The 13,318-nt window shown below is 43.0% G+C and overlaps 1 protein-coding gene across 1 annotated transcript in view; it reads right to left on the reverse strand.

The window, feature by feature from the left end:
- Nucleotides 1-370: 370 nt before the first annotated feature.
- Nucleotides 371-13,318, reverse strand: part of cyp26b1 (cytochrome P450, family 26, subfamily b, polypeptide 1) — a 39,523-nt gene continuing 26,575 nt past the window's right edge. Inside the window, exons 3-7 of the mRNA XM_033610031.2 lie at nucleotides 5,034-5,152; nucleotides 4,306-4,462; nucleotides 3,773-3,928; nucleotides 1,741-2,025; nucleotides 371-1,495 (exon numbers count right to left, since the gene is read on the reverse strand). Coding sequence (XP_033465922.1) covers nucleotides 1,103-1,495; nucleotides 1,741-2,025; nucleotides 3,773-3,928; nucleotides 4,306-4,462; nucleotides 5,034-5,152 — 1,110 coding nt within the window. The 3' untranslated portion in view covers nucleotides 371-1,102. The remainder of the gene's footprint in view (nucleotides 1,496-1,740; nucleotides 2,026-3,772; nucleotides 3,929-4,305; nucleotides 4,463-5,033; nucleotides 5,153-13,318) is intronic.

Consider the following 13,318-nt stretch of genomic DNA (forward strand, 5'->3'; position numbering starts at 1 on the left):
CATAGCTTCTATATCTTTTTCCTTGCAGTTTCTTTTACTCAAGCAGCAAGATCACTTGAATAAAAGCTTTCCAGTTCTTAACCTTTTGTCCTTTCTATTGTTTATTTTTATAATGTTGGTCGTTTGTGAAGTGAAGCTTATTATACTGCACTATATGAATGAAAGCAATATGGAAACTGTTGAGTTAAAAATCTGTGAGTGTAGAGGCAGCTTTGTGGGAAAGAAAACAGGAAAGGAGGTCAAATTTTACTGCATCATGATACAGTTGGCTCGAAGAAATGGTGCAGAGCCAATCTGACAAACTCAGTAACACTGTCTGTGCCACAACATGCTACCCAATGTGCTATGATCCTTTTGACTGCATCTGGAAGCTAGCAAACAAATGAATCTCGATGGACCGTTGATGGTAAACACAACGCCACCACTGATGTATGCCATTCTTTCAAATCTTCTTTCAAATAAGTAGAAAACATAAATTGAATCCGAGTGGCGCCGTGAAGAATTCTCGTTCAAGATTTACCAAATTTGACCAGAAAATCTAGGACTGTCACTCTATATATCCATGTCTTTTACCCTGCTAGACAACTGAAATGGTTCACTGCATTTGATTAAGCACAAGCAAAATGCTAAAATATCATATTCTTTCATCCTATACCCTGTTTCATCCATCTCACCTTCCTTACACAACCATCTTTACTTTTCTAATATCAACACTTCATTTCACCTAAGTACCACCATACTTTGCTTTCTCCCATTGTGCACTACCCACATTCTCTTTCAAATTATATTACATAGCTTTTTTGTACATACATTTTGTTTGTATATTTCTTTAAAAAAATACACAGAATAGAGCATAATTAAGAACTTTTTTTGGCAGCTTCTTCCTTTCTCAGAGGAAAGTCCCGATCATCATCAGATGTAACAAGAGACGAAGACTTCTGCTTTTCTTTTAGTCTGAAAAGGAACCTCCAACTTGGCAGAGCAAAGGTGGAGAAGAAAAAATAACTCTGAAATTCTTTCTTTCCTTCCTTCAATCTTCTCCCTAAAGACTTCTTCAATCACTCACCCCCCCGCCCCCACCTACTCGTCAACCCTGTGGCCTTCAAACAGTCGCTCCCAGCAGCTCTTCCGTCTTGGCCATGATCTCGTTCTGGTTGGAGTCCAAGCCGTAGAACTTGACCTTCAGCCCATCGACAGGGTGAACCACGGGTACCGTGACCACGCGGGGGAACTGCCGGGTGGCCAGCTCGAAACGGCTGGTGCAGGCAAGCTCAATAGCCAGGATGCGAAGGAACAGAGTGGCGAGCTGCTTGCCCAGGCAGGACCGGACACCGCCGCCGAAGGGAAGGTAGTGGAAGCGTCCTTCTTTGTCTTCTCCCCGCTCCTGGCTGAAGCGGTCAGGGTCGAAGGCGTCCACATCCTTGAACACAGCTGCGGTGTCATGGGTGTCTCGGATGCTGTACATCACACTCCAGCCCTTTGGAATCTGGACACCCTGGAGACAGAAACACATAGAAATTAAGCCAGTGGGCAGTTTTGTAGATGCAGTCACAACTGTAAGAAGATTTCGTTGGTTTAATCAATTCCGGAAAGGATGTTGCACAAGAGTCCTTGATCAGAAAATACAAAACGTCTTCATCATTTTTCCGCATGACAAGAGCCATAAATAAAGATTTTAAAGAAATATAAACAGTTAAGTGGCTACAGTATTGAGTCGGGATCTATTACTTGGCTACTCACATCAAGTTCGAATGTCTGCATGGCGGTTCGGTAGGCCCCTGAGACAGGTGTAAAGAGTCTCAGCACCTCCTTGATGACACAATCCAGGTACTTGAGGCTCACGATGGTGTCCAGCCTCAGTTCTCCTTCGGGGCAGAGGCAGCCATTGTGGAGGAGACCCCTGGCTCTGAGCTCCTCCCTCAGGCGCTCCAGGACGGGAGGGTGGCGGAGGAGCTGCATGATGAGTGAGGTGCTGGCGCTGGCTGTGGTGGCGAAGGCAGCAAAGATCAGCTCGATGGTCGACTCCTGAGGGGTGACAGAGAGGCAAGATGGTGTCATTAGTGTCCTGGTTCCTCATACTGTTTGGTTTGTTGCAAGTTGCTAATGAGTGATTCATATTCAGATGTTTTAGATCCTCAAGGGATAAAATCAGGCAATATTTCAAAAGGCAAAAGATATGAGAAGCCAGATTTTTTTTTCTTTGCCATTTTGTTGATCATCTTGCAACCACAGATAAAACTGTAGTTTGACTCTTTTCCACAAAGGGTTTAGCAAATGTCAAACTTTACTCTACAGGCAGCTTCTAAACAATCTACATACCTCTGACTGCCACTATTCACTACTCAGCCAGAGCTGGGAAAAGCCAGTCACTGATATGGAAAGTAAAGTTTAATTTTAGCGTGAGGACAAAGTTACACTGAGTTCAGAACTGCACTGAGGGCGTTTGAGTTGATCTGTCTTTACTTTGTGGGAATGCCAACTGGTTTGTGCTTCAGCTTCTGATGGGCTAATTGCTTGTCACTTGAATAAAGGGTCCGGAGAATGGAAATATAGATGGGTGAGGGTGAACATTAGCCAAATGTCCAACCATAGCCATGAATACTGTTTTTGAGGTGGTAGCAATACAAAATACACAATTTATGACTGAAGGAAACAGATTTGTTGTTGTCAGTGGCATTTTGATTTCTTCTCAAAATGTGATATCTTTTTGTCAGTAATTATTGAGCCAAACTGTGACCAGCCTGGTACCTCAACCTTACTTTGGCCACGAATCAACTACCCCACACCTCAAGCTCGCCCGTTTTTTTTTTTGGTAACACAAGGCCAAAAAAAAAATGTCAAAGCCAATACATAATAAAAGTATGCAGTTCTTGATTCCTGAAAGTAGCGTGTTTGGAAATCTGAAGTTCATATCCAATAACAACATTTAGCGCACCGTGCTGGGCCCATTATTAAGGTAGTGGAATAAGTAACACAGAGGCTGGGCAGCACGACTCTTATTATAAACCTCTCATCTGCCATCTGTGTCAAAACACATCTCTGCCTCACCCTACGTGTGTGTGTGTGTGTGTGTGTGTTATATATATATGCGTGCGTCAGAAAACTGCAGGAGAGTGCTTCAGCCTGGGCCTCTGCGACAGGGGCTCCCCAGTTCACTTTGTGTGTGTATTTATATACTGTATGTGTGTGTGAGTGTGTGCGCGCACAGGAGGCCTCTTTCAGACCCCTAGCAAGGGGAGTGTTGACTTATTTTTGGCCCTGGACTTAACCCAGAAACCACAGAGCACGAGAGAGAGGCAGAGAGAGTTGAGTTTCCACAGAATTCCTTAGAATTACTTTAATAGGTAAATAGAGGGTGTGCCTGTCCGCGTGTGTGTGTGTGTGTGTGTGTCTTGTACTGTTACTTTCGGCCTATGGGCACCAGCGTAGCATCCCTGCAGTCATATTTACATAAAGATGTGTATCATAAGTCATAGCTTATGATGCCAAGATGATTTGTTGGAGAAATTATGATAATTGTTGATGTGTACAAGCTCAGTCAGCCAAGACAGGTTTCCTTTGCCAGCACTTTGCTAGGTAAACACTGAGTGTGTTCTTTATGTGTGACTTTGTGTGTGTTTGAACACACACACACATCAGACCTGGTGTGTATCTGTTCTGTATGTGTTAACGTTCCCACGTGTGATGTTTTTTTGTGCATCTGGCGTCTCTCCAGTACATGTTTGCACACCTTTCTTCCCGCTCAGGTGATTTTTGTGCGTAGGTGTGTTACCTTGAGTTCCTGCATGGTGAGCTCGGTGCCGTTCTCTTTGGCGCTCTCCATCAGGACGTCCAGCGCGTCGCTGTAATCCTTCCCCTGGGAGCACAGCGGCTTCTCTCTGATGGCCTTCTCTATACTTTTCTGCAGGGTGTCTCTTGCACGGATACCCTGCAAACACATACAAACGAAAGTGAACACCATAAATCGAAATGTCTTTCAAAGGAGCCCATTGATTTAAACAAATACCTTATGTGCCCAAGCACCCAAATATTTTCAAATCAGTTTATTCTCCTCTTGTGATGTTGATGACTCAAAAAGGGGTGAATTAAGCGCTTATTATGCACTGGAGGTCTGCATTAGTAAGCAAAATACATTTTCTAGCAAATGCAATGTAGCATAAAGGGAATAGTTTTGTTTTTGGGGCACAAATTAATAGAAAATAGAGGCAAACAACTCATCATTTGACAAAATCATGGTAAAACTCAAGGGGTTTTTTTAAGTATAAAGTTTGTAGCCTTGAAGGAGTCAAGGGTGCCCATACATACCTTCCTGTAGCCGCTAAACGGCAGGTCTATAGGCAGGCTGAACAGGTTGTCAACAAAGTCCTGGAAGGTTGCGAACAGATGCCTCATCTCCTCCTCTGACACCCTGAATCCCAGCAGCACCCTCACCGCCATGGTAAACGACAACCTCTGGCTCTCCCTGGGGACAGACAACCAATTAGAACCTCAGTTACATCCAGTGATGAATCTCACTTGCCTTTACACCCCTTCTTAATGACCGTTCTTGATCCACAACTTTTTTTTGTCTTATGCGACACTGCGGATTAGATGTTACGCTGATGATGTGTCGCTTTATTGTGATCCATAGAAAATGATAGTGGCCTCTCCAACTTACACTAACCTGCAACAGAAATTGTGTTTCGACACAAATAATTATCATTTCTACCTCAGATGACAATGTTTTTACCCATGATGCCTCTTGCACCTGAAGACTTTCTTCTTTTTTTCTTTCTTTTGAAAAACAACTGAGATGTCTTTATTTTTTATGACGATATTGCTGCAGTGATTGATGTTTTTTACGATGAGCTGATCTTCTCATAATAAAATTGTTTATTTCTGCCTTTAGTGATAACCTGTCAATAATCCAACTCCATCATGTATTTTTTTTCTTTAGGTTGTGTTTCTTCTTGTAGCAAAAATCCTCTTGGCACAATTACCATGACATTCCTATCTCTTGTGAATGTGTTTCCACACTAGGATCTGACCCCTACCTGTAGACGTTGATGGGCTCAGGGTTGGAGCTCCATACTCTGAGGCTCTCCTGGATGACCTGCTGGATTTTCGGGAGGTAGGATTCCAAGGCCTCATGGCTGAACACTTTGGCAAACACCTGGAGAGAGAATAAGATATATATAGTGTCATCTACAGAGCAGAATTTGTCTGCACATGTCTGTTCATGACACATAATGTACAGACAGATAAAGATCAACATGGATTTTCATTAGATGCTCATAAATCGTATGACTTGGCACACAGACAGCAAGCATACAGAAATTTGTTTGAACCACTGCAAGTCCAAGCAGAAGACAAAATCACTGATTAAGCAAAACGGCTGTATATAGTAATTCCAGTACGTACAAAGACACACCGAAGCAGAATGTCCTTAGGAACCCTCTTAGTGTGGATAATCCTGACTGTTTATTCTGCTGTAATATTTACATTTATAATACTTTAACCACCCCTACAAATTTAATCCAATCAAATATTTGCATGACTGAAAGGTATATATGTTATTTTTGTGGCTCATTGGATATCACTGTTGGGCATGTCTGTCTTTCCACCCCATTGGTCCAGACTGAAATATCTTAATAAATATTTGGTGGATTGCTGTGATATTTGGTACATATATCCATGCTGCCTTTAGGATAAATACTGCTGACTTTAAGACACATGTGGTTATGTGTAGGCACAAAAAAACGTTGTTGGAGTATGGAAAAGATCATTTTTTTTGGCTTAAAAGAGACACTTGTGTTGTTGCTACAACCACAGTTGGAAATGTGCCACTGCACCTTAAGAAATATGCTGTTGTTGTCACTAGAAGCTCTACTGGAAAAGCACCAAGGTCACCTTAAAAAATACCCGTTGCTGCTGCCACAACCACTACTGAAAACGTGCCAATGCACCTTAAAACATATGTGGTTGTTGTCACCACAACCTCCGCTGGTAAAGCACCAAGGTCACCTAAAAAAATGTCCAGTTGGTGTCACCACAACCACCGCCAGATATGTGCTGACGTTGCCTCAAAAATACCTGGTTGTTGTCGCCACAACCACAGCTGGAGATGTGCCACTGCACTTTAAAAAATGTGTGGTTGTTGTCGCCACAAGCTCTGCTTGAAAAGCACCAAGGTCACCTTAAAAAAATCCTGATTGTTGTTGCCACAACCATTGCTGAAAATGTGCCATTGCACCTTAAAAAATGCCCAGTTGGTGTCACCACAATCACTGCCAGAAATGTGCTGATGTTGCCTCAAAAATACCTGGTTATTGTCTCTGCAACCACGACTGAAAATGTGCCGACGTCGCCTTAAAATGTCAGTTATCATGTAGTTCCCATCATCAGGTAATACTTTCACATTTCTGTGACAGACAAACCAACACAATGTTGATGGTATTTCACCTACTGCAACAGTGTAAAAACTTTACGAGGCTTTAACTCAATGCCCGTGGCTCTCTTGAAATTTTGCATAGTTCATCCTTGTACAGTGTTCCTAACATTCCCCTCTGTCTCTCTCCTGTCACATCTCTTCAACAATTTCTATCCATTAATCCCCTTCGTCTCTCTCTTGAATTATACCTAGACAGGACTTTCCATCGTGTGTTCCTTCTTATTCATTTTCATGTGATGCCCATTCCTTATTCATCTCCCTCCTTCTTCACAGAGACTTATACATTGTGGAGGTTTTCCCCTGTAGTCAGCAGAAGTAGAATGACGGGCAGAAAGAGCAGGGGAGAGGGGGGGGGGAGAGTTAAGTCTTTCCTGGCTGCTCGTAGTATTTCTTAGTATGAATCAGTCACCAGTCGTCAGTGTTGTTTGGACAAATAACATTCCATCTGATTTAACCTCCAAAACTGCCCTTAAAACAGTCTTGGAAATGATTTAGAAGTGGAGAGCATTGGAGAGGAGAGGAGAAAAGTGAGCGGACTGGGTTAGAATAGGGCTTTTATATTAATATGAATCAGTCACTAACACTTAGCTCTATGTGGATAAATAACACTCTTGTGCATTTAGCCTTTTGAGCTCTCTGAACAGTCACAATTTGGTCTAAATGTAGAAGAGAATGGCTCATATCACTGCTGCTCGGGCGAAACGTCAGCTTTTCAGTGACGAAGGGCAACAGTTGCACTTTCTAGCGATGTTTTAAAACACTGCAGCCTGGATGACTAATTCTTCACATTAGGTTCAATACAAGTTACAACACTAGGTTTTATTTGATCAGTAATCGCAGGAGGAAATGCAGCACGTTGTCGGGTACACATGGTTTGCATTTTCTGCCCAATGAAATGAAGCTGTAACATTTGGAGAAGAACGCTTTATATTAGAGATAAATGTTTGTCTAACTTTAAGAGCCTTGCAATCGTTTTAGAGACGCTAGTTTAGATGTTGGGCCAACGTTTGCATGTAATCGCTGTATTTCTTTATTTCCTTTTAGCTCCCTCTTTATTTTCTAACCTGCATAAACTCTGTTGCATCTTGTCCGTGGTTTTTCTCAACTTATTTTACTGTTGTGGGTTCTTGTACTTTTTATAACCATGCCGATAAACTAAACTTTGCTCAACATAATAAAGACTTCAGTTTTGAATACCTTTGATGGAATGTTGCATCATTACACGCTAAATCTCCTAGAAGACGTTTTTAAAGTGGCGTCTGTCCAGAATTAACCAGCATGACTGCACCATAGTGTGTTCGCACAGGATGTATAGCTTTTAAATCCCATAATGCGTAAAGAAAATGACTTTATTGTGTATTTGTAATATCTTTTATACACTGAAATAACATGGCTATAAAGACAAAGTGTTTCTGCTTCTTTTCACTTACACATAGCGGTCGCTGAGAGGGAAGACAGGAGCTTCTAGTGGGATTTGAGCCCAGGCCAGTGAGGGTACATGTGGTTCCTGAGGTCGATGTTTTAGCCACCAAACCATCAGTTGGGCACTTGTACTCTTATTTTGTCCTCTACCTCATTTTCCTCTCATTTTCTTTCTCCTCCATTGCCCTCTTCCCTCTCTCCCTCTCTCTCATCATTCCTCCAAACCCTCCCTCCGTCCGTCCGTCGCCCTCAGAATGAATGAACAATAGTCCACTGAGCTGGTGCTGTGTGCATGTGTGAATTACGTTGTATGCATGGGTACATATACATATATATAAATATATGTATATGCTGTGTGTGTTAGGGAGTGGTTAGCGCAGATCACAGGGCGCTCAAAGACGTTAGCAGTGCTACATTTCCTCTGCTGCCGCACCCTGGAGCCACTGGTCACAGATCAGCTTACATGACCTGCTCTCCAACCCCAACCACAGGGGATTACATACACTATCTGACCTCAAAACAGTCTGGGGAAGAGGCTGTCATGGCTGTGCTTTTGTTTGCTTGGCAGTCAATTTTAGATAGCGTGTAGGAAAAGTTGATGTGGATGTGTGTTTGATTTGCCACTGTTGGCTCGTCGATTGAGCAGGGTCAGTTAGGTGTGGATAAAACTTGGAGGAATGATGCAGCTGTAAACTGTCTGTCAGTATTTTCAAAACTACATCGATTATTCCAGGAGGGTTGCCATTGTTACACCCAAACAAGTACTTCTCTGTCTTATTTGTTCGTCACCAAGTTGGTTACTTGCAACGCATTTCCACTAGATCTAGCAAGGAGTCTAGATGTTCCGATCATCTTTTCCTTTCCGATACCAATTCCGATCCACCGTGCGTATCCGCCAATGTCCGGCGTGCCTCAGACTAAACTTCTTGTAAAACATGAACAAATACATACAGAGAACGAATGCCATAGCTGTGGCTCGGAAGGTAGAGTGGGTCGTCTACAAATCTGAAGATCAGCGGTTGGATCCCCGGCTCCTTCTGTCTGCATGTCAAAGTATCCTTATCCTACAGAGGAAGCACTGCTCCACTCAACTGCTTGATGGGCGCACTCACTAACAAAGTACGAGGGTTCCAGTTCTCTCCTGGACCAATCATGGACTGCACTTAACTGGTTCTCTGCTTACTGTTCCACACATGGAAGCAATGTGGCGGCTTGCTTTTAAACTTTCTGTTATTCCAGCTAAACAGTCAAGCAGGATCTGTTTCTGAAAACATTTGAGGCAAGAGATACGCAGCGCCACTGCTGAATCTTGTTTTGTTTTAGAACTACATCGCCTAGTTTGACAGCTTGGTCCAGGTTTTGTGAGCCAGGCGCATCATGATGGACAGACGCAGTTGCATTAAGTTGAAACTAGTCTAAAGGCAGATATATAGTTTATAGTTGGTCGTTGCAAGTTCTTCACTATAACTAGCAGCATTCACAAACACTTGTCTTTATCTGGACACATTTTCCCCACATATACAACATGCTAACGTTATTAGCACAAGCCTATGGCATTTTACATTGTATAAATTAGCCAGGGACAACAGCAACATCTAGTAAAGGTGACATTACAAGATTCAGCTTCATTTTAACTCACAAGCTTCACCGACAAAACAGTTGTCTTATACTAAACATGTTTTCCAAACAAATACAACATGCTAACGTTATTAGCACACGCGTACAGCATTTTACATTGTATAAATTAGCCTAGCAGCTAACAGAGATTTCCGCTGCTCATGTGAAGCCAGGATAAATTACACATAAGACTTAAAATGCTGTTTTGTGGGGGCTTTATTGTCTTCACAATTTATTGTTTCACAGGTCTACGACACCACAGCGTTTAGTTACTTTTACTGCTACAACGTAGCAGTACACACCTATGTAGAGCCTACAGCACAGATCTGATGTTGATTTGACGCAGGAGTATAAATCCTGCGACCAGGATACACACCACAACCCCTACTTCAAACTCACCACAACACTCCAACCATGCACTGCGCAACTGCTTCTGCTCTCCATACTTCAAAATAGAAAGCGTTGAGACACCCTTTGTCGCCAGATCTGGCGGAAATGCGTCGGTTGGTTACATCAGGTGAGTCATTTGAGTAATTTCACTGATTACTTAGTCCATTTGTCATACATAGAGTTATTAAGTACATTACTCTCGTAGTTATGTGGTCAGTTTAAGGGAGCTGTTTTACCGTCTGTTAAAGATTTAGTTGGTTATGTGGCCGTTGGTTCATTTTATGGGCTCCTTCATCGGTAAATTGGATGCTAATTCTTTAGTTAATCAGTCGTTTGAAGAGTGAATTAGTTTCCAATCAATCAGCTGCTCACTTCAGTGGTTTGCATCCATGATTCATGTGTTTATCTGTGACTGAGCCAGCTGTTGGCTAGTTTGTAGATCGCTTGCCTTGAAAACTAGACAAACATGTTTCAGAATCATCAGGGAAATATTCGTTAAGCCAGAGGAGGTTGTGTAACACTGTGAATTTAGCCATTTAACCCGTCTGCACTGGATTATGCATAATTGGTCAATTTGGGCGAGTGCTTTGCTTAGTCCTACACACACACACACACACACACACAGACATTCATAAAGTCGGAGCAGCAGGGTTGAGCTACTGTAGGACCAGCGAGTCAGTCAGTCGCTTTATGTGTGTGTGTGCAGGCGGACGGGAGACTCTGAAAGGTAACTACAGGTCAGACAAACACACATGCATATGGTATCTCCCTACACGGCCCGGCTGCCAATCAAGCACAGTTTTTTATGCAGCGTCACTCTAGGACGTTCCAAGTTCCACACAGGCCGGGGGTGGAGGAGGTGGTGGGGGGATTGTTCAGTCATTTTGCTGCACCACAAAAACGTGACTGTCTTCTGTAGCCTGCAGCGCAAAGACACAGGCTTAAAGACACACACACACACACACACACACACACACACACACACACTCACTGTCGCACACACACACAGACACGGTCGTCCTAATAACGTCCATATGTCTTAAATTATGTGAAAGTGCTGCGAGCTGCTGGTTCCACAGACATGTAAAGACTCCTTTATTCTTCTCTCTGCCCTCCTTTCCCTCCTTCTCTCTCTCTCTCTCTGTACTCCCACCTCTTCCCGTCTCTCCCTGCCCCTTCATCCATCCTTTTTTAAAATACTTCTTATTCCTTTCTCTTAGTCAAACAAGCAGTCCACACGTCTCTCCCTGCTTCTATCATCACCTGGAATCAGAAGAGGATTTGCTTTGTTGGTTTTAGATGTAGAGGTCAGAGCAGCCAGGTGAAGTTAGTGTTACAGCAAGAGTCACATACGAGGCTGAATCATATTATTTCAGCTTATGATTGATCTGAAAGCATGTTAACAGCAGTCAAGACCAACTTAAACTTATTTTCTTTTAACATCCACAACATTATCTGAACCTTAAGGTTTCACTCCGTTGTGTTTCAAAGGGAAATAATGTCCTTATTATGCCACTAAATAAGCCCGCAGTCACTAATTGGTGATTTACATACAAACACAAGAGGATATGATTCATTGCTACAATTTAATCTACTTGACATTTCACGTTTTTTAATGTTTATGTACGAAACACTTTGCTTGCAGGACATTTTGGAAGTATGTCAGTATCGGAAAACAACTAATTACTTTTAGTCAGGCACTGTTCTTAAAGGTCAATTCATAGCAGGTCCTCATCTGCGGGCATTGCCGTGTAAAAACAGACTTGATAGGAGAAACTTTGACCCATGCTATAAACTCAATATAAACTCATCGGCCGCTTTATTAGGAACACCTTGCTAGTACCAGGTTGGACCCCGTTTCTAATTCTTGGTGTCACAGATTCAACAAGGTGCTGGAAACATTCCTCAGAGATTTTGGTCCATATTGACATGATGACATCACACAGTTGCTGCAGATTTGCTCCCGTTCCACCACATCCATGATGAGAATCTTCCGTTCCAACACATCCCAAAGGTGCTCTATTGGACTGAGATCTGGTGACTGTGGAGGCCACTGGAGTACAGTGAACTCATTGTCATGTTTGAGATGATGTGAGCTTTGTGACATGGTGCGTTATCCTGCTGGAAGTAGCCATCAGAAGATGGGTACACTGTGGTCATAAAGGGATGGACACGGTCAGCAACAATACTCAGGTAGGCTGTGGTGTTTAAACCATGCTCAGTTTGTACAAAGAAAATCTCCCCCACACCATTACACCACCAGCAGCAGCCTGAACCGTTGATACAAGGCAGGATGGATCCATGACACCAAATTCTGACCCTACCATCTGAATGTGGCAGCAGAAATCCAGACTCATCAGACCAGGCAACGTTTCTCCAATCTTCTATTGTCCAGTTTTGGTGAGCCTGTGTGAATTGTAGCCTCAGTTTCCTGTTGTTAGCTGACAGGAGTGGCACCTGGTGTGGTCTTCTGCTGCTGTAGCCCATCTGCTTCAAGGTTGGACAAGGTGTTGTTGCTTTTCTGCAGACCTTGGTTGTAACCAGTGGTTATTTGACTTCCTGTTGCCTTTCTATCATTGTGAACCAGTCTGGCCATTCTCCTCTGACCTCTGGCATCAACAAGGCATTTTGGCTCACTGGATATTTTCTCTTTTTGGGACCATCCTCTGTAAACCCTAGAGATGGTTGTGTGTGAAAATCCCAGTACATACTCAGACCAGCCCGTCTGGCAAGGTGTACCTAATAAAGTGGCCAGTGAATGTATTGAAGCATAACGCACATACCTTTACATACTTCTTATTCCTTACAGTTTCTCTAAGCTTAGATGTAAGAGTGACTGTAACAGGATCCATTGCCCCCTCAGGGATCAATAAAGTATTTCTGGCTCTGATAACAATCCTCTCAGGTTTCTTAAGACAACAGTGATACAGTGAACATGGCTTTGGGTCTATGTTCACCTCCCTGTAGAAAAAACCTCACTATTCATATTTCCTTTCTTTTAAATTTGACCTTAGAGGCTGATAAAAACTGAGTGAGGCTAAGAGGGGATGGAGAGGATGGGCTTCAGCTCAGTCAGAATTGGCAGTGCCCTCTACTGGTGATGAGCAGAAGCACAGGACACAGACTCACCATCACACACACACACACACACACACACACCGAGACAGCCAGGAGGGCTGCATGCGGAGCAGCAGACTGGTTTCACTACATCTCTTTCTCAGAGTAGCTTTGACATGCTCTACCACACTGATGGCACCTTAAGGGAGAGGAAAACTGGCCTGCGTGTAAAACACACGGAAAGAAAGCAGCTTGAAGATGTCAGCTTTAAAAGTGACACTTAAATTGAGGCAGATGTCAATTCGAATCCCTCCACATGTCTTTTTTTATTCCCGTCCAATCTCACCCTCCGTGTTCCCCGCCTGTGTTTCTCCTTTTCCTATATTTAGGGATGGAGGGATG

This window comes from Epinephelus lanceolatus, chromosome 22 (assembly GCF_041903045.1).
Source record: "Epinephelus lanceolatus isolate andai-2023 chromosome 22, ASM4190304v1, whole genome shotgun sequence".
In the NCBI taxonomy this organism is placed as follows: Eukaryota; Metazoa; Chordata; class Actinopteri; order Perciformes; family Serranidae; genus Epinephelus; species Epinephelus lanceolatus.